Here is a 21,132-nt window from a genome sequence, read left to right as displayed (position 1 = left end):
TCCCCTTTTCCCCTTTGCCCTATCTAGAGTTCATTTAATCCTCCCGCCCATCCCCCCAGCATATTATGAATCAGCATCCTTAAATCAGAGAAAGCATTCGACATTTTTTTGTTTGTTTGTTTGTTTTTGGTATTGGCTAATTTCACTTAACATCATATTCTCCAGCTTCATCCATTTACCTGCAAATGCCATGATTTTATTCTCTTTTAATGCTGAATAATATTTCATTGTGTATATATACCACATTTTCTTTATCCATTCATCTACTAAAGGGCATATAGGTGGGTTCCACAGTTTAGCTATTGTGAATTGTACTGCTATAAATATTGATGTGGCTGTGACCCTATAGTATGCTGTTTTTAAGTCCTTTGGGTATAGACCAAGGAGAGGGATAGCTGGGTCAAATGGTGGTTCCATTCCCAGATTTCCAAGAAATCTCTATACCGCTTTCCATATTGGCTGCACCAATTTGCAGCAATGTATGAGTGTGCCTTTTCCCCACATCCTGGCCACCACTTATTGTTGTTTGTCTTCATAATAGCTACCATTCTGACCGGAATGAGATGAAATCATAGAGTAGTTTTGATTTGCATTTCTCTAATAGCTAGAGATGTTGAACATTTTTTCATATATTTGGTGATTGATTGTATATCACCTCCTGAGAAGTGTCTGTACAGTTCCTTGGCCTGTTTATTGATGGGGTTATTTGTTATTTTGCTAGAGATGTTGAACATTCCTCCAATCACACCCTCCCAGACTACATTACCACCCAGTTAATCCCTATGAGTGAGTTAATCCACCAAGTAGGTTATAGCTTTCATATTCTAATCATTTCACTTCTGAATATTCTTCATTAGCTCACACATGAACTTTTGGGGAATAACTCATAAATATAATACAAGGTATCCAAATGGGAAATGAAGGAGTTAAATTATCCCTGCTTATCCATGGCCTATTATATGCAGAAAACGCAAAACAACTTACCAAAAATGGTTAAAACTAATAAATGAATTTATTAATCTATAGGATACAAAATCAACTTACAAAAACTTAGTACAATTTCTATATGCCACTAATGACCTTGCTGAAAATAAAATTAAGAAAAAAATAGGTTATTGAATACATGGGCACCTCTGCGCCTCCAGCAAAATGTTCTTTTCAAACAAAGTCAGATGCAAAAGCTCAATGAGCAAAGAAAGTCAAATCGGAAAAATGCTTGGAGCTTTCTCTTTTCCACATTTTCATGGCCAACTCCATGTCTCCCCCAGGATATCTAAAATAGAATTTATTATCACTTAATATAAGACACTGCCCCCAAAGTTAAAAGAAAATTTATTTCTTCTTCTTAATCTTCCTCACCTTGGTGACTAGCACCTTCTTTTCCATCCACAAAAGCCAAAAACCCTCCTGAAGATTCATAATACACACAGACACATTAAAGGATCTGAATATACCTGAGTCCAAAAGCCAGGTTAAATTTATATAACTCAGAAATTCCAAAACTCATTTTATGACACATATTCCCCTCTTCCTCCCTACTTTTTAAAGACTGAAAAATACTTTTTGGCTATATTTCATTCAGAATGATTAGTTTATCTCAATTAGCAAATTAGCTCCTTGGATGCATATATCATTCAATATTCAAAAATGCTGAGGCAAAGTGAACTATTCAGGCTGGCTGCCAATCATGTGTGGTAATGAAGCACACAACCCTTGGGTGATGGGCCCCAGGCAGCTACGGAATTGATGCCACATCCATGGGCAACCGCATCTGTCTTCCACCACCATTACCAGCAGAGAGGAAGGAAAGGTTGCCAAGTCCTAACAGAAATCATGCTTTGTCTTCAGTAAAATGTACCAAGTCTGCAGCGGATGATCACCATGTCATTTTATTTAGAGGAATTATAATGTTCACTTGGCTATAACCTTGGAGGATCGTGAGCAGCTCTGCAATCGACAAGGACTTTTTTCCATACATTATCTCCTCTTGTGGATTTATGAGCCAAAAGATATCAAAATACCTGCAACTTCTGGCTTTCCTATAAATTAGTATAGATCCTTGAATATTAGATCCCAAAATGATCTTACCCTACAAAACAAGTATTTTTTTTAACTGAAATAGTTCTGTGACCTGTGTTGTTAGCACTAGACTTCCTAAGTGTATGGATACGTGCTGCATCTTTTCTAATTTTGAAAACAAAAACTGTCTAATTAAGCTTTCATGAAATGGAAAAGTTATTTGAACCTGTTCTGGAACTTAAATTGTGCTTTGATCAATAGTCTCTGGGGTTATTTGCTGTCTTTTCATGTCATCTATAGCTTTGATGTAGGAGACGGGGTCCTGTGGGCCTGGACACACTCGCTGACCAGTCTGGCAGCCTCCATAGCAGAACCCCAGTGCACTGAGATGCCCCCACTCCCATGGCCATAGTGGTGGACCACAGGCAACCTCTGTTCCCCGTGGGCTAGGAGCTCTTTCTGCAGCCGCACACCTGGCCTGACGGGCCTCAAGCCCACCTTCTCCTTTGTGATACAGGCTCTGTGGAGGGAGGGCTCCAGCACACAGCACCGGGAGAAAATATCTCTGCTAATCTGTGCATCTGGGGACAAATTCCAGTCTCCTTTCTGCCTAGTTCCACCCAGGGTTACATGGGAGGCACCAGGGTAAATATATGTCAGCCCACTCCCATCTCGGATAAAATGCTTCACCCAGGGGGCCTGAACTTGGAGCACTTGGCCCCTTACAGGGGAAATCATTGGGTCTCCTGCAAGCTGTCGGCTTCCCAGGCCTGTGCAGTTGACCACGATGTCAAAGGACGGCTGAAGCTCCCACAGGTTTTCCAGGCGTCTGGTGAGTAGCAGGCCTCCGCTTTCTTTTATCCTAGGGAGAAGAGACCATGGAGTGAGCCTCAGCAGCCACCCTGCTCAATCACTTCCAGGAAGTGGACAGAGACACAGGAACAAAAGAGATGTGGTGATCTGATGGACAAACACAACAACTTCAAATTTTAACCATCCACAGCGAGAAGCATTACATCTTGGAAACCAGGGATTCCCAAGGTTGATTTTCAGTGAAAACCTATTTCAAAGAATGCACCACAGGGTTGGACATGTAGTTTAGTTGGTAGAGTGTTTGCCTGGCATGCACAAGGCCCTGGGTTCAATCCCCAGCACCCCCCCCACACACACACACACACACAAAAGCACAACAAAGGAAATGATGTGCCTTGCCATTTTTATATTTTGTAGAGTTCCTGTGTCATTCCAGATGCAAAATAAATACCAAGCTGATCTGGTATTTTATATACCCATTTGTTGTTTATACCATTCATTTAACGCCTAAATTTACTGTCTTTTTTTATTATTAGTTGTTCAAAACATTACATAGTTCTTGACATATTATATCATACATTTGATTCAAGTGGGTTATGAACTCCCATTTTTACCCCGTATACAGATTGCAGAATCACATCAGTTACACATCCACGTTTTTACATATTGCCATACTAGTGTCTTTTGTATTCTGTTGCCTTTCCTATCCTCTACTATCCCCCTTCCCTTCCCTCCCCTCCCCTCCCCTCCCATCTTCTCTCTCTACCCCATCTACTGTAATTCATTTCTCTCCCTTGTTTTTTTTACCCTTTCCCTTCACTTCCTCTTATATGTAATTTTGTATAACAGTGAGGGTCTCCTTCCATTTCCAGGCAATTTCCCTTCTCTCTCCCTTTCCCTCCCACCTCTGGTCCCTGTTTAATGTTAATCTTCTTCTCATGCTCTTCCTCCATGCTCTGTTCTTAGTTGCTCTCCTTATATCAAAGAAGACATTTGGCATTTGTTTTTTAGGGATTGGCTAGCTTCACTTAGCATAATCTGCTCTAATGCCTAAATTTACTGTCTTAAACATAATATCTCATATTGTTGACCCTTGCATGTCCCTTGATATCAGTCTGTCCTCCTTCATTACATGGTTGGTCCTGGGGTCACATATACTCTCTCCTCCCCACTTTGAGCACAAGAGGGACACAAAATATTTGCAGCTGATGGACTTAATTACAATTGTGGTCAGTAATTTTTTTGAGCAATCATATCAATAATGAAAAGAAATGGTTTATCTAGATTATAATGACAATTTTTAAATTGTGGTAACATACATAGAACATAAAATTGACTATTTTTAAGTGCATGATTCAGTGGCATTAACCACATGCACCTTGCTGTGCTCCTACCACCACCATCCTTAACAGAACTCTGTTCACTCTGCAGAACGGAAACTCTGTAGCCATTAAGCAATAACTCCCTATAATCTTGTCATCTTAATCTTAATCCCTCATAATCCTATAATCTTATTCATAGGTCACTTGTAGAATATAGAAGATTTAATATAAAAGACTCAGCAGTTCTGTTCAACAGGTTCAGGTTGAATATCTAGAAGCGAGGCAATGCTAAGAGGGACAAAAAGCAGGTGAGGCACGGTGTCCTTCCTCAAGGGCTGACAGTGTAAATAACTGGCAGAAGAAAGTTCTAAACACACACACACGCACACACACACACACACACACACACACACACACACCTCTCCACTGGATCTCTTTCACTGGAGAATCCTAACAAGTACAAGGTGATAGGGTACCGCAAAGGCATCCTCTCTCTACAACTGCTAAAATTCCAGCACATTCCAGGGAGAATCTGGAAAGAGATGCCACCAGCAATGAAGGGCTAGTGCTTATTCTCTCCTCCTGCTCCTGAGAGAGCAGAAGTGGCCATGCCGGCATTTCTGCCTTCAAAGTCAGATAAACAGGTTTCATGAGATGGAAAGCATAAGAAAAGACAGAGACTTTCAGAGCACAAAGAAGATGTGGGTGAAACCATGGTGAATCATGGCATCGTTTGGCCACTGGTTTTAACTGAGCCAGAAGGGACTCTTTAAAAGTCTAGTGTTCTGTCCCCACCTCCTGGTTGGAAAGTTCAGCTGAAACTTGTACCTAGATCTGTAGAAAATTGGCCCTCTGACACTGGTTCCCATTTCCAGAAAATGTGGCAAATTGATGAGGGTGGCACATTGCTGCACAAGTGCCCCCACAGACCCTGACCCCAACAGCTCAGCTTCCTAATCTGCAAAACAGCATCTTATGCAGTGGGTTCCAACTTATCTGCAGAGACCCGTCTCCATCCCCTCAGTTCCCACACTCCCTCCCTCACAGAGACCACTGAAGTGTCTCCACGGCAGGTAGGACAAAAGGCTGCCTCTTGCTCTAAGATGATGTGACCCCCGTAGTACACTTCCCATTCAACACAAGTCATCATCTCCAGCACCAGTGCCCCCAAAAGGCAGAATTTAATTAACTTCTAGTCGCTGGCATTTTTACCCTATGCATCCTCATTTGTTATTCTGAAAAATCTGTGACACAGTATGTCCTTGACCTGAGAAAGCCACCTGAGAAAACTAAAGGAAAGAATCTGGCCAAAACCCACACTTCACAGCCACAGAGAACGAATAAAACCTTTGGTGTGACTAAAGTGGTTAAAAGTGAGAGAATGAGTCCAGGGCTTTGTTTTTAATTTTTTTTTAGTTTTTAGTTTAGTTTTGTATTGTTTTAGTAAAAAAAAAAAAAAAGAGAGAGAGAGAGAGAAAAAAAATCTCATAGATAAAAAGTATTTAATGCAGCAGATTTTATGGGCACAAGTTTTCAGTTATCTCAGTGGAACAGTTTGGGGGCTTCGATTGTTTTTTAAGTGTATAATGAGAGGTGAGTATTTTCAAAGGTGAAGTCACTCTGTAAAGCTTTTCACCTCTAACGCTAGGATAGAAAGAAAAGTAAACTGGGATTTTTGTGACGATACTGAACAACACATTGCCATGTGTTTATAAGTCTTTATAAAGCAGATACCAAGAAAAATCTTTAAGGAAGAGTGTGGAGGAGCTCTACCCTTTAGCTTATCAAATTCTCTAAGCTGTGATCCTTCCTCCATAATGTGGGAATAATAGTACTTCAGAGGCTCATTGTGAAAATTAAATGAGACACCATCTGGTGAAGGTCTGACACAATGCTCAACACATTGCAGTTGTTCAATAAACCATTTTTTATAAGAAAAATAAAGGGCTTAGGGCTTTGTTTTGCCACTGTAAAATATAGGACCTGCTGTGCCATCTTTGAGGATATTGGCCCTTCGCAACTATACAGCATTTAGGTATAATTATGGCATCACATTTAAAAAAAGTTTTATCATTATTTGAATGTTATCTGAATCATCATCTGATCACTTTTTAAATGTTATCTTAGTTTTGCTCTTATTTTAATAGATTATAGGTTCCATGTATTAATGTTTGGACACGATGTTCTGTGCTCCAGTCACCCTGGTTAGAATTCAGAATTATTATCCTAATTTAGGGAAATAAGAGACCTTATCAGTCTTGAGACCGAAGCAAATTTCTTAAGGTCACTGGATTTGTTTCCTTAGCGATAAACTAGGGGTAAGAATACATTGTTCACAGAGTTGTTATGTTATATATAAGAATTCAACAAATGCAAATGTCTTTCTCTTCTATTTCAATAGTCCCCTGCAGGAAGCTGCTGATGAAAGACCAGTCCCTAACTGGAGATTCCCTGTATGGTCAGATGGATGGGCTTTTGGAAGGCCCTGTCAAGCTTTATGTGCGGAGTCCCCTCCTTGTATCTCAGGAAACCTCCTGAATATGTGCAGAGACTGGTCATCTTTACACGGTTGCAATGTGACCACCCAGCAATGACCAGTCATAATTACACATCCCACCAGTACATAGGAGGAAACTATCCTTGAAGCTCAATGCTAACTTTGCTGACCAAGATTCTAAAAAGGTGACTTTCATGACCAGGTGAGGTAGCTATTTGATATGACATGGTTGGGGGTATAAGAAACTAGGTGACTTTCCTCTTGGGGTGTCCTGCAACTAAGCAAGATCTTATCCTAGAGAAAGAAGGAATACTATTGTCCCAACCTCCCACAAGGATATAGGAGCTCAGCTTGTTAAATAGCCCCAACCCAATGTCCTCTGGTCTTTACCCTCAAACATAAAAGTGCCCGTTTTTGCCAAGCCTAACAGTCAGCCTCCGGCTGCATAGCATCAGCCTGATCGTGATATGGGAGGTGACAGGCAAGGACTCTTCCCTTCACTCTCTGAAAGTTTCAGAAAAGCGGGAGACTGTGTTGGGTGTGGCTGACCACGATGGGTTGGCTCAGTACTTCTACCTCCCTCCCCCGAACCTCCCACCTCCATCCTCTCTGTACTCTTGGAACTAGAGGCAATCCCCACCTCCCACCTTCCATTCCTTGTTCTGATGACAAGGGAACCTGAGGGAGGGGCACTAAGCAGGAGGTGGGGCTCTGCTGAAGAAGCGACCTTGAGGACAGTGGGGACCAGGAGTCACAGCCTAGGCAGAGCTAAACCAGCAGAGACAACACAGTGACCTGCAATGCACAGGCTAGGACCCACTGGCTGAAACTTAGAACCCAATTGCTTTGTAACTAAATGAATAGAAAGTGGACAAAAATTGGTTTTGTCACTTAAAATTTCTGAATGGCTTCTAATTTGGCCAAGGGTAGACATTTTAACTCTACTTTGAGACAGACTGCACCCAATTTTGAGAATATTATCCACATAGGCCTCAGGCTTATGCAAATATAAAGTGAAAACTCCCTCCTTTGGATCTAAGCCCAAGCTGGGGAGAGAAGGTTGCTCCTCTGGAGACCAGAGGCTTGGGAAACTCTGCCACGTGGCTCAGCCCAGGAGGAAGGAAGGTGGCATCATGCCCTTCCCCCGCTGGCCCCCCAGGCTGGCTCACATCCTCCCTTAGAGGTTGAGGGCTCCAGTGATTAGAGAACTGGTGAGGCCCCAGCAGGGCTGCTTGGAGCCAGGGCTTCAGAGCTGGAGAGGGACATTCCTCTCCAATAGCACGTGAAGCCAGCTCCACTCTGACCCCAGGAAGGACTAGCCCCTACCAAGGTGTCTCTAGATCCTCAAGTTAGTTGAAATGAGAAAAAGAGCAAGGTTTCAAGTCACTGTGTGAAGATGGGTGGCAGAGGGGAGGTGAGAACCACTGAGGGACTTGGAAGCCACTGCTGAAGACACAGGAAGATGCAAAGATGGCTGGCACCAGGATCAAGGACCTAGATGGAGGATGGGAAGGGAAGGGCTGACTGTGAATCAGTGACATGTGACAACTGTATTAAATGGAGCCAGGTGGCATGCATGGGACATGTATAATTAGATGTAGTGAATTTTTAAAATTACTCCCTGCTTTCCACCTAAAGAATAACACCTTATGAATAGTGATCAGAAGATTAAAAATGTTAAGTCTATTAGTCCAAAATCAAGAAAACTAATTTAAGATCTCAGTTTGCGAACAATACTATGCATATAGACTTACAGAAGAAACAGACCCTGTTTCTTTAAGGCAACACTTAATGTAGCTATGTTCAACATGACTGACCATAGTTAGAGTTTTAAAATGTATTTTAATTTCCCAGTGCAACTAAATGTGCATGGTGTCATTTTGACCTGACCAGCTTACCTCATCTAATGACCATAGTCCTCACTGGTCCTCTGCTATGACTTCTCCAACAAAATAAATCATATTTAATTTCACACTTCTCTGAATACACATCCTGGCCTTGTCAACTCTGTACTCATATCAAACACTTCGAAATCCCATTCAGGCACAGAACAGCCTCTAGCGCCTTCAAGGAAGGGAACATGACTGAGACCAGGGCTTTTACAGCCAGGTTGGTCCTGGAGGGGAGTGGCCATGCACCCACCCCCTGGTCCATCTAGCTGGTGAGGCTGTGGGAAGAAATTCACCTCTGTAGCTGCATAGGTTGTGTTAGGTACCTAAGCCCTAGTGGAAGGCCCAAGGGTTACTGCACCTCACACAGCCTCCATCCATTCCCTAGGAACCTCATGACCATCATGAGAAAAAAAAATAAGCATTGTCCTTTTTCCACCTTCTTGCATAATGCCCTCTCACCCCAGCCTTAGCTAATCAGGGACTGCTCCCATCCCACCCTGTGTCTGGGGCCTTTTGCCTCCAGTTCCACTCAGGGATAGTGGGGGAGAGGGGGCAGAGGAGACGGGGAGAAGAGGAAGGAAATCCCTAGGGTGAAAGATGCGTAGGGGCACTGGAATAGGCTGTGCTCTGACCACCTGGTTTATATTGAGCAGGAGGAATGCAGGTGATCTGCACTGAAAGAGACTTTCCCAAGTCAGATGTATAAGACCGGCACAACCTATCTCAGTGCTGATGTACAGTACAGGTACCTACTTCTATAAGCGGTGGAGGAAGTCGCAGGAATCAGGGTGGGTGGGAGAGCACAGGGCACAGAAGAAAAAGATGGGAGACAGAGCATCCTCCCAGAGAGAGGCCTTATCAGAGAGTAGGAGGGAGGTGTGGGGGAGTTCAGCCTGGTCAGTGCTGTGGTCAGCACAGGCCTTGGGAGGCAGCCTGCCAAGTGGCAAGCTCCCAGGAAAGGGCCACCCTGATTTCTGGTTGTCATCAAAGGCAGGATGACTCTGGTCCTTGCAGGATAATTGATTTAGGTCGGCTGCCTAGTGGAAGACTTACTGCTGCTATGATTCATTTCCTGGACACAGCAAGTAAAAAACAGCAGAATTCAATGCCACTGTCCAAAGATATAAAATATGACCTGCATCGGTGACTAAACCTCTGAGGATATTTTGTTTGTTGGTTTGTTCTAGAAATTAAAGGGCCTTGTTTGAGCAGCCGATGATTTCTTCTGTTCTTTGAAAAACACTCAAGATCTAAGTAGTAATAAAATAATATACGTTTTCCTAGGAGCAGATGTAATTTCAGGAGGAAGGTGCTGAGGTAGAAACCATTGCTATAGGACTTGCCAAGTGAAATGCTCATTTTTGAGTCAGAACACTGAAAGCTAAACACTTACATTGTGTGGAAGAGGCGTAGGAGGCAACAAAATACACTCTGAGTGTGAAGAACAGGCAGAGATTGTGAGGCTGCCCATCTGGGTCTGCCCCCGGGAGGCATGTGGGTGGCAGCCCACAGAGTGAGCCCCAGGCACCCACCCCTCACCATCACCTGCCCTGCCTCCCCAGGTTAAAATCCTCACCATAAAATGCTTATCTTGGCCTGAGAGTCCCTTCCCTGCAAAGGCTCCCCTGGGAGCAAATGGGACATGTGGCCTTCTTCCTCCACCATGTTGGCCATCTGGCCAAATGCCAGGCATGTACACATTCCAAAATCCAGAAAAAAAAATCCAAAATTCAAAATGCTTCTGGTCCCCAAAATTTCAGATAAGGGATATTCAACCTGTACACAGACTTGGGAACCAAAAGAACCTATTTTTCACAACAATTAATGTGTCTGTAATGTTCAAAATGAATGAAAAAAGAGATTTATTAATGTATTTTTTTTAAATACATTCTTGATGTATTTTCTAACAAGAAGTCCTGAAAACCAGGCCAAAATGCAAGTTCAAGGTATTAAGGGCTGAACTTAGTCAGTAAGCAATTACATAATTGGATAAACCCTCAATTTTAGAGTTTTTACTCATAACAAAAGAAAATAATGAAGCCTATTTTTTTACTGCAAATGAGAAAAATTCAAAAATAAGTTCTAATAAGCATAAGATATTCTCATCCAAAAAACTAAAGTAAACCATATTCCTTTATAACTGAAAAGTAGTCTCCAAATTTCTCCATTTTACAGCACAGGAAACTAAGATACTACTTCAGTAAAGTGGTTTTACCTGGGAGTCAGAAGGACAGGGGACAAATTGGGCATGAGCATCACAGTGCATGCTGTAACCCCATAAAACACATTAATTACTGTGTGCATGGTGTGAACTTGGTCCTTGTGACTGAAACACAGTCTTCAGACTGTTTTACAAAGCTCCAGACATTGGTGAGTGGCAAGAAACAATGTAAAAGAGTCGGAGAGGGCCCAGAGAATTTCCAATGTGTGTTTGCTGGATAGCTATGAATTTACTTATGGCTGTGACAGAGGAAGGAAGCAATCTTACAAGAGCCATTTCAACCCACCTTTTCTCCAACCAGGAGAGGTAAGCAGAGGTTTCACATTTCAGGGTTGTAAAAGCCTGACCAAACACATGTTGAGGGAATTTCTTCAGCTCGGCCTCTGTCATCTTTCGAAATCCCAGAACCACATCAGCCCAGAATGGCACTTCTTCAGCAGGAATGCTCCGAAATATCTGCCAACTCAAACATAGTAGACAGAAATTTTTCCTGAAATTCTGCAAAATAATTTATTTCCAGTAAACTCTATGTGACATTCTCTAAAGCACTTAAACCATTTTCTTTCTGTAAACACAAAGAGAAAAGATCTATTCTTCCATTCTCTTGGGTTCAGATAACTAAGTAACTAAATTTCAAATGGTCATGGTTGGAAGAATAAAACATTTTAGAAGTAACCTTCTGGGCCAAGAGTTTAACTTAGTGGCAGAGGTCCTGGGTTCAATTCCTAGCACCGCAAATAAATCAACGATAAAAAAATGTCTTTTGAAGACTGAATTTAATTCACTTTTTCTAAAATGCTTTTAAGCCCAGATTTTCTGTCTTCTTATGACCATGATTTTTTGAAGAAAGGTTTTTCTGTTGTGCACAGTGCTTTACATAAATATAGTAAGCAAAATGTCAAAAGTTTCAAGGCTAGCTGTGGTTTTAAAAAAAATATCTGAATTGCAATAATTTGCACCCCTGCTTCTGGCACACTATGAGTGCAAATTATGAGTTAAGTTTTAGGCCATCAAGTTTAGCTCTAGGACTAGAGAGAAATCCGGGTCCTGATTAGGAGTCCTGGTAGGTCACAGAGTGGTTGGGGCTGTTGCTAACAAGAAGCTTGAAATAGTGCTACCAATAGCTGTTGCATATACGTTTACATTTATAAATATCGGGTTGTTTCCATCAGTAAATACAACCATCATTGCTCTAAAATACCAAAGAAATATAAACTTAGAGCTGTTGATGTGGTCCTTTTCCTGTGTCATTCTGTATGCTCCCTCTGGACTGGAAAGAGTCCACAGCTCCACTACCATCTGCAGGCCAAACACTCAGAGGGCTACGCCTCTAATCTTGCTGTCTCTCTCCTGAGCTCCCAAACCACATAGAGACCCATGTTCGTGTTGCTTACTCCTCATTATGTTAATCTACTAGATCTCTCTCTCTCTCTCTCTCTCTCTCTCTCTCTCTCTCTCTCTCTCTCTCTCTCACACACACACACACACACACACACACACACTCTTTCCCCATTGTTTCCCAACTCAGAAAATGGCACCTATCTACACAGACACTTATGACATTTATGCCAGAAACCCAGAATTATCCTTGATTTTCTTTCTCCCCTCACCCACCACATGCCATCAACCATCAAATCTCACCATATCTCCCAAATTATTCCTAAAATCCATCTACTCTCTGTCCCTGTTATCAAACTTAATCTATCCAACCATCATCTATCTTCCCACAAATCCATTATCCATTCTACAGATAAAATACTTTTTTTGGCACCAGGAATTGAACCAGGAGCACTTAACCACTGAGCCACATCCCATCCCACATCCCCACATCCCCACATCCCCAGCTCTTTTTTTTTTTTTTAGACAGGATCTCACTAAGTTTCTTAGGGTCTCACTAAGTTGTTGAGGCTGGCTGGCTTTGAACTTGCCATCATCCTGCCCCAGCCTCCTGAGCCACTGGTATTACAGGCCTGTACCACCATGCCTGGCCAGATGAAATACTTTGAAATGCAAATATGATCGGTTACTTCAATGTGTAAAATCCCTCAGTGACTCCCCATGGCCCTGGACTTTCTTCAATCCCTCCAACAAACCAGAATTGCCCAGGATTCAGGTCTGTGTGCTGTTCCTCTACCTGGAATATTCTCTGTCTCCCATCTTGTTTCTGCCTCATTCACCTCTAAATATCACCAGACTAACTTAACACTCATCCTGAGGGCCTCAGACAGAACACTTTCTTTTTGCATTATTTCTTATACTTTCCCAGAGACTTGTACTCTTACCTTGCCCACTCAGGTCTCATTTGTAACTCATTATATTTATTATATTCCCTGCTGACCATAAGGGCAGAACTGTATCTGTCTTCCTTAAAAATCTACTTCACACCTATTTATTATGCATCTATGATATGCCAAGAAGAATTACTAAATTGTTCATTACTATGTCCCCGATTCCTAGGAAAGCACTTGGTGATTGCTGAATAAGTCATTTTGAAGGAAAGAATAAAGCTATATACTTATACCAAAGATGCACAGGACATTTGTAAAGTCTTACCCTTGAAAGGACATAAGAATTGTGGGCGTGGCTGTTTCCAAAAAGTACTGAGAGCCAGAGGTCGTGAATTGGGCTGGTTCATATTAGTTTTGGACAAAAATAAAGTAAGACCATAACTCATGAGGCTAATTTTTCTATGCAGTTCATTGACTGGTCCTGGAGATGGAGAAGAAACAATCCATAGCTTGATAGAGAAGCGAAAGCTGCTATTTGCGGTAGGGGCTTTTGGAAAATTAGTAATGTTGACATCATCCTAGGGTTTCTATGGTGAGAGAAGGCAAGAAGAAGAAAAGGATAGAAATCATCCAGATAGAGGAGTCTACACAGGAGAAAATGTCAGCAAGAAACCTGACATAAGAGAGATGGGTAATTTTTTTCAACAGTCATAATGGTACAAAGATGCAAAGGTTTTGAGAATTAGTAAAAGGTCTTAGCCCTTCTGTAAGCTAGGCTTTAGGGCATGAACTGTGTCTGTCCCACAGGACAACACAGACAACATGTCTTCTGTCACACAATGACATCAAGACAAAATAAAAGGGAGAGAATGCTTTGTGACCTTCATTTAGGAGGATATTGAAAGTCATTGTCATATTTACAATGCTTAGTTTGTGTTAGAAATGTTAAATAGGATTCATTTTTAAACTTTCATTTAAGTATGCATGCCTCCTAAAATCAGATATTCAAAATCAAATAAAGGTGTGCTGACTATTTCAGAAATGCTTTTTTCCTTTCCCAAATAGTACTTGGAACTTCAGTGACTGCAAAACTTGCTCCTTTGGAACATCTCATTCTCCAAGGACACCAAGTAAATAAGATGTCCCTCTATATTTTGCTTCTACACACAGTGTCACACTTGTTGGCTTTCCAGCAGCCATACCATCCCCACATAACCCAAATTTGGGGTTACCTGCTATGTAGACTTTCTTGTTTGTTTCTGGTTTGGGGGGCTTGGTTGTTTGGTGTGGGGAGGGCATATTTCCAAATCACTGAATATTCTCTGAGAAAACTCAAAAAAGCTTTTGTAAGGAGAAACTGTTAATAGTCAGTTATGGTTAAAAAAAAATCTAATACTATAACTTGTCTTTCTCGCATTCCTTTGAGTGAAGACTAGAATGTTCTTTCTAAATCCTCCCACTCTTTCTAAATCCTCAGCGCTCTGCTCACAGCAAAGATTCGATAAATATTTTATGTTGAACTCTAGTATCTGCCCAGATTATTCTCATTTCTAAAATAACTTCACATTCTTTCTCTTACCCTGACACCAGATGAACACCAGCATCTGCAGCTTCCGCAGAACAGGCAATTGCGTACAGGTGATCAAAGGTGTCTTGAAACCACCGCTTCAGTGTATGGATGGGTGTGTCTGTAGCCATGGAGAAAAGCAATGAGGAACAGAAAAGAAAATGATGATAGCAGCATTGTTCTGATAAGCTCCTTTCTAGAAACTGGGGGAGGGGGAACAGGGAGCCAGGAAGGAGCATTAGTTAAAGTTCCCCATGGTGGTGGAGGACGGGTCAGTGACCAGAGCTTTGGATGCTGACACATGCTATCCAAAACCTGCTCACAGAATGATTAATCATCAGAGGAGGAACAAGCCAATCGGCCAAAGCTCAGACATGAGAGCCAGCTGGAATATACCTTGGGCACAAGGTATATTTCCAAGGTCATTGAAGTGTCCATAGCCAGACTGAGCTGAAATGAGTTAATAGCTGAGGAATCCATCTGGCCAAAGAGTGGAGACAATAGGAGAAAGGACTGAGGCTCTCCTTCCTGGAGGCTAAAAATAAGATGGATAACTGGGCATGTCTGGGGGGCCCAGGTCAACCAGGACAGAAAACAGACTACATGACAATGGAAAGTCCCAAAGGCCTGCCTCATGGAGGTGAGCTCCTCAGGCCAGATTTCTCTGCCAGTTAACCTCCACACCATGGAGTCATGGACCAGCTCAGGTTAGCATTCCCAAGGTCAGCAGGGTGTGGGGGACCACACCATCCCTCCGGCATCCCTGCTAGAGCACAGGAGGTTGCATCTGGGTCCAGCTTCTGGAACAGTGCCAGGCCTATCATAAAAGAAACAAGAGGCATGGTTTGAGGCCCACAAAGACTGTGTCCAGTGTAGGTACAGAGAGCCAGCACAATCCAAAGGACAGAAACCTTAACTGTGGTGGAGTGTCAGGACATTTGATTCCTGTGGAAGAGTCATGAGGGAATGTTCAGGATCAGGCCAGAGACCAGGGAACAGTAATTGCAAGGGGCCACTACCAATAGCCACAGAGGACACGTGGAAACTGAGGCAAACAGAATATTGGGTGGGCTCTGCTTAAAGAAGGATCCCTGGAAATCACAGAAGAGATGGAAAGGCCCTTGGAGACCTCATGCTTCTCAGTAAAAGGTCACGGAGAGCAAATCAGCCACAGGATTTTTAAATAATTCACTTGTTATAGAGCCAATAGATATTTCTTTAATAGTAGATCTACACTGTCTTCATTAAACATGTGCCTATGCCAACTCAACACTGTATTCTAAGATTGTAGGTGAGGGTTGCTGATTTAAAAATAGCAAAGGGGGCTGGGACTGTGGTTCAGTGGTACAGCACTCGCCTAGCATATGTAAGGCACTGAGTTCGAGCCTCAGCACCACATAAAGATAAACAAATAAAGGTATTGTCCATCTACAACTAAAAAATAAATATATTAAAAGAAATAAAAATAGCAAAGAAATAAATGATAAGCTACAGAGAGAGCTATGGGGGACCTTGTTATGGTTTGGATCTTAAATGTCCCCCAAAGGCTCATTTGTGAAATTCTTTGTGGGTGATTGGATCATGGGAGTCCTGACCTCATGAACGGATTAATCCATTTATGGATTCATAGTAATGGGTTTGGTGGGAGAGGCTTTGTTATAAAAGCAAGTTCTCTCTTCTTTCTGCCCTCCATGAGGTGAGCAGCTTTATCATGTGGCTCCCTGCCAAGATACTTTTTGCTTTGTCACAGGCCCAGAGTGATGGGGCCAAGCAACTGAAACCATGACCTAAAATAAAACTTTCCACATTTAAGTTGATTATGTCAGATATTTTTGTCACAGTGATGGAAATCTTACTAACACTGACCTCCGTTGAAGTATCCCCAATGATCTATGTCAATATAGAGGGCTTCTGTTGAAATGAATCTCCCATTCCCATCCCAAACCTTAAAAAACAAAATAGCGACTGAGATTCACATGCTGCAGAAGTTATCCCAAAAGAACAGATAATTCCAAATGAACAGGAGTTAAGCAAATCTGATAATCTGACTCAAATTCAAGTGCTAGTAAAACAAAACTGTAGCTGGAATGGCAGGAATAACAGCAAATGCTGATAGAATCCTGACTGTGGGCCAGACTCTCTTCTGAATGCTTTACCTACACTCACTCATTTCTCATAATAACACTACAGAATAGGTATGGTCCCCATATGGTATTGACATTTACTACTGGGGCTGATGTGAATCATGGGAAGAATCCCAAAGAGAAGATCAAAGTTTTTATGTAGCAACACTAGAGAGAGACCCGAGTGCAAATACCCAGACACCCAGCCATGTTATAATAGAAATAAAAAACTCAATAGTAAAGCAAAATTGAGAAAATCTTCTAGAAAATGAGTAAAATAAAAAGAAAGGAACATAGAAACAGGGATGGGGGGAATAAAAGATCTGGAGACCAAGAGCTAGAGGCTCCCTAATAGCAATTCCAAAAAGAGAGGTAAAGTCATCAAAGGGAAGGAAACTAACAACTGAGTAACTCAAAATGTGGACTGAAAAATATGAGCTTCAGGATTAAAAGGACAGGGAGATTTTCATATTCCAAATTGCTGGGTTTTATAATTGTTATGGCTTATGTGTGAGGTGTCCCCCAAACGCTCATGTATAAGACAATGCAAGAAAGTATAGAGGAGAAATGATTGGGTTTTACTACCCTTAATTAATCAAATGATGGAATTGAGTGATAATTGAAGGCAGGTGGGGTGTGGATAGAGGAGGTGGGACTTTGGGGGCATGGCTTTCAGGTATATATTTGTATTTGGCAAGTAGAGATAATCTCTCTCTCTCTCTCTCTCTCTCTCTCTCTCTCTCTCTCTCTCTCTCTCTCTCTCCCTCCCTCCCTCCCCCTCTCCCTCTCTCTCTCCCTCCTGATCATCATGCGAGCTGCTTCCCTCTGCCCCCTTCTTCCTCCATGTTGCTCTGATTCACATAGAGACCTAAGGAACAGAGCCTGCTGTCCTGGGACCAAGACCTCTGAAACTGTGAGCCCTCAAATGAACTTTTCCTCCTCTACAACTGTTCTTGTCAGGTCTTTGAGTCATAGCCGCAAAAAATCTGACTGAAATAGAAATCAATCTTATATAAACTATTTGACTACTTAAACTATGGGTATGGATAACTTTGATAAAAATATAAAAGGGAAAAAGAGAAGTGAGGAAAAGGAAACTGAGTATGAACCTCATTAGCTGCAAAGGAATTTGGGTTTCTAATGATCATTCCCCACTCCCATTTCACATGAAGAAAACAAAATGGAAAGGAAACATGGACATGTGCAAAAATTAGTGCATCTTCAAGCCTAAATCCATACTGATTGGTTGCTTTTATACTGGCTTAGAAGGTGGGAGAATTTGAGTCCTGTTACTAGTAGATTCTGAAATGCTGGCTATTACTGGTATCAGTGTCAAGACTTAGAGTCATCAATGATGCAGTTTTTAGTGCTGCGCATTTACTTTTGCTCTCCATCTTCTGGGAACCTTGTAGAATTTCATCTCCTGGTCTCCTGCAGAGGGGTGAGGGCATGTGAATAGCTCTGCCAATGAGCTGCCATCAGAACTGAAAGTCACTTCCTGGCTAGTGTTTGATCACAGAGGTAAGACCCTCTGGAGCTCTCTTGCCCCCAAGTCCTAGGACAATCAGAGTGACGCCTAGGTTATCAGTTTAGGTCCCTGGGATAAACTGAATCCTTACTGAGGCTCAATGGAGGTTCAGTGTGAGCTGCTGATATTCAGAGATTGTTTGGTTCTGCCCATAACTGAGCCCTTCTCAACAGATGAACATATAGGACATTAAAATTGCACATGACGCTGACACACGCAGCTAGCCTTCTTGGTGAACAGAATTCCATTAACCTCCTTCATATCTGAAAGAGAAGCTCAAGTCCCTCTCTCACCTGGATAAATATGAGGAATAAGCATCCCGGCCGCCACATCACTGGTGGTATCTGGAGTAAATTTGTCTGAGATGATGGTGATGGAGCATCCAGGAACCAGTTTGGAAATGCACACGGCAGTGGAAAGCCCTATCACACCTGCTCCAACGACTGCAATCCGTGCTGTGTCCATGGGCCTGTGAGGAGGGAAATGTGGGCTGCACACCTATTTGGTAGATTATTCTCTCTAGATGAAGTTTGATCCTAGGTTCTTTCCCGAGTTCAGTAGTCTCTCAGAATAAGACCAATAAACACAATATATTGTGTTTCTTGTGGGATAAAGTGAAAATACTTGTAAACTCTCTTTCTATTAAATAATGGGGTCTGGACAACAAGGTCTCCTTGGGCATTCAGATACTAGTGTAAAATCAACCTGGGCTAGCCTTTAGCACACACCAACAGTAAATTAGGCTGTGTCTTGGGGGAAATTTCTGCTCATTCTGCCCTTTCGTGAACCATGGTCCCCTATGGGGAAGACCAGGAACGGTTGGTGAGGTCAGCGAGGCAAGAAAAGCAACAGGGCTTCAGTCTTTGTTCCTGAATCCCATCTCATCCCCAGGAGCAGTCATGAAAGGGCAAGACTCCAAAGCAATTTAGAACTTAACGTCTGTTCTTTGCAGATATGTTTTGAACAAAAACAACATTGCAGGGAGTTTGAGCACTGAGCTCATTACTTCCTCTCCCATCTTCATTTCTCCTAGAAGCCCACCCTCCCTCGCCCTTCACTGCCAGTGTCCTGCCTACTCCCTACTCCAGCTTGGCCCTCGCCCCTGGGCCTGAACCACCTCCTTGGACAATATGCTTTCAAGATAAGGGGACCTGGGTTCCTGTCTGGACTTGGTCCTGGGCTGGTCCTAGAACCCGGGTAGTGGCCTCAACTCCCTTATCTATAAAATAGATCAAATTCTCATTGGTTCCCTCAGGTGTTGAATAAGAGAGGCCCACCAAGGCTGTCTTCCAAAGGGGCTTTTGGGAGGATGCGCATGGAAACACAGGAGGCCCACATCCCACAGCCTGAGCTGGGCATCCTGAAGCTGGAGCTAAGAGTGGCTGAGGGTCCAGCGCTTTCTCACCCCTGGCTCTGGGCAGCAGGATCCCATAGCACCATGCTCCCCTATCAGCCTCCCTGTCCACCCTGGCTTCCCTGTTCTTCTAGCCACGTCTGCTCCTGCTGTCTAACTCTCTATGTCAGGCTCAAGTTCAAACTCCAGAAAGAGAAAAAAAACAATTGTTCCAGTTGATCATTGCCACCCCTGTTGGCAACGTTCTGGCACCCAGCAAGCTGATCAGGCTAAATCAGGCTAAATTTTCCCTTGACATAATCACTTTTCTCGTCCAAAGAGAAATGGCCAGGGTATCCGTCACATGGCTACCTCAGATAGAGGTTCACCTTTGCTCAGGAGGGGCTGTGGGCAGAGCAATCTTTGTGGGACCCTGCTGTCAGTGGTCTCGCTGAATTTCCTGGCTCTGAAGGTTTTTCACACTATGACCCTTTAAAGCCCTCCAGTGAGGTTAATTTAAAGTCAGTGAGGTTAATTGTGTGTCTACACATGTCCAAGGTCATCAGTCAACTTCATGTGTGGGCTGTCCAAGAAGGAGCAGTACTGCTAGGAACGACAGAGGCAGTGCAGTAGGAAAGGCTGAGGAATGTAGCCCTGTGCACGTCGCCCGGCCTGGAGAAAGAAGGCAGTCGCCAATGCCCTTACTAGCTTTGCTATTTCACACTGGCACCCCCTATCCAGCAACTTTCTCAAAATAGCTCCAACAAATTAAGAGGGAAAAGTCATCAGTGGCTAAGGATAACCAGCTGTCAGAGGGAAGAGGAGTGAGCCAGCAAGATAGAGCATGTCCTGGTATAATCACCTTTCAATCCCTGTCCCCTGACCTCCGCTAAGACGCAGCCCCAAATTCCCAGGGTGTGGACAGAACCGACCCCTGAGCCAGAAGCAGGAAGATTCAAGTACCTGTCTCTGAAAAGCAGCCTTTCAGCCCACTGAAGGCTCTGACACCAAAACTTGTTTTCCAGTGACTGCTTGGTCTAGTGCCCTGAGACACTCAGGGAAAGCAAAACTGCTTCTCATTGGGGAATTATTAAGGACATTCCTTCTAATCTTACTTGCCATTGGTCCATGTAACTGTGTGTCACTGATTCCCCACCCAGGAGAAATGAGCAGGTGACCTCATCTTGCAAGCTCTGCAGAGCTGGATCTCTGCCAAGACCCCAGGGGGATGGTGCGCCCTCAGCCGCCCTCCCTGTTTGGTTCACAAGCTCTCCGTCTCACTGCCAGCCTGAGATTTTGCCAAATGACTGATGTGTGCGGTAAATAACGGTGGCTGTGCAGCCTCCAGCAAGTTCCAGCCAGAAGCAAACACCCGTTATCTCACTGGGCTGCCCAGAGGTAGCCGCTGTCTCCCAAGGGGTGCCTGGCTCCGCTAGTCAGCCGTGGAGGGTGATGGGAGAAGGGGGTGAGGGGAGCACCATCTTAGTGTGATCACTAAGATGCCAGACAACCCGGTGGCAGCTAGAAAACTGATTCCGAAAAGCATATTGGACAGAACTCAAATATTTAAAGAAGGGAGCCAGTGTACA

General features: G+C 43.1%; 1 protein-coding gene across 4 annotated transcripts; it reads right to left on the bottom strand.

Annotated features, from left to right (window-relative positions):
- Positions 1–990: 990 nt before the first annotated feature.
- Positions 991–20,594, bottom strand: Ddo (D-aspartate oxidase). 4 transcript variants are annotated; one of them, XR_013344161.1, is made up of 6 exons: positions 19,616–19,686; positions 18,504–18,679; positions 14,572–14,680; positions 11,051–11,227; positions 1,360–2,881; positions 991–1,273 (listed from the first exon to the last, which is right to left on the bottom strand). XR_013344161.1 is itself a non-coding variant. In XM_026389639.2 (5 exons), the coding sequence occupies exons 2-5, from the start codon at positions 18,673–18,675 to the stop codon at positions 2,314–2,316; spliced, it is 1,026 nt and encodes a 341-aa protein (XP_026245424.2). In that variant the 5' UTR covers positions 18,676–18,679; positions 20,507–20,594; the 3' UTR covers positions 991–2,313. The 4 variants fall into 4 exon arrangements, 3 of the variants coding, with proteins under 3 accessions (XP_026245424.2, XP_026245423.2, XP_077657994.1); XM_026389639.2 differs by lacking the exon at positions 19,616–19,686 and adding an exon at positions 20,507–20,594 and having other exon boundaries at positions 991–2,881; XM_026389638.2 differs by having other exon boundaries at positions 991–2,881.
- Between the last annotated feature and the right edge of the window lie 538 nt (positions 20,595–21,132).

The sequence above is a fragment of the Urocitellus parryii genome, chromosome 8, assembly GCF_045843805.1.
Source record: "Urocitellus parryii isolate mUroPar1 chromosome 8, mUroPar1.hap1, whole genome shotgun sequence".
Classification (NCBI taxonomy): Eukaryota; Metazoa; Chordata; class Mammalia; order Rodentia; family Sciuridae; genus Urocitellus; species Urocitellus parryii.
The sequence above is the reverse complement of the archived record's forward strand: the minus strand, read 5'-3'. Positions and strand labels throughout refer to the sequence as shown.

What these genes read in the sequence shown, in the direction of transcription:
- Ddo (XM_026389638.2), bottom strand. Translation starts at nt 19,650, where the DNA reads ATGGTGCTATGGGATCCTGCTGCCCAGAGCCAGGG. An exon ending in CCTGCTGCCCAGAGCCAGGG is followed by an intron (nt 18,680 to 19,615) that starts GTGAGAAAGCGC and finishes CCCTCCTCACAG; the next exon opens with GCCCATGGACACAGCACGGA. An exon ending in GGTGTTCATCTGGTGTCAGG is followed by an intron (nt 11,228 to 14,571) that starts GTAAGAGAAAGA and finishes ACTATGTTTGAG; the next exon opens with TTGGCAGATATTTCGGAGCA.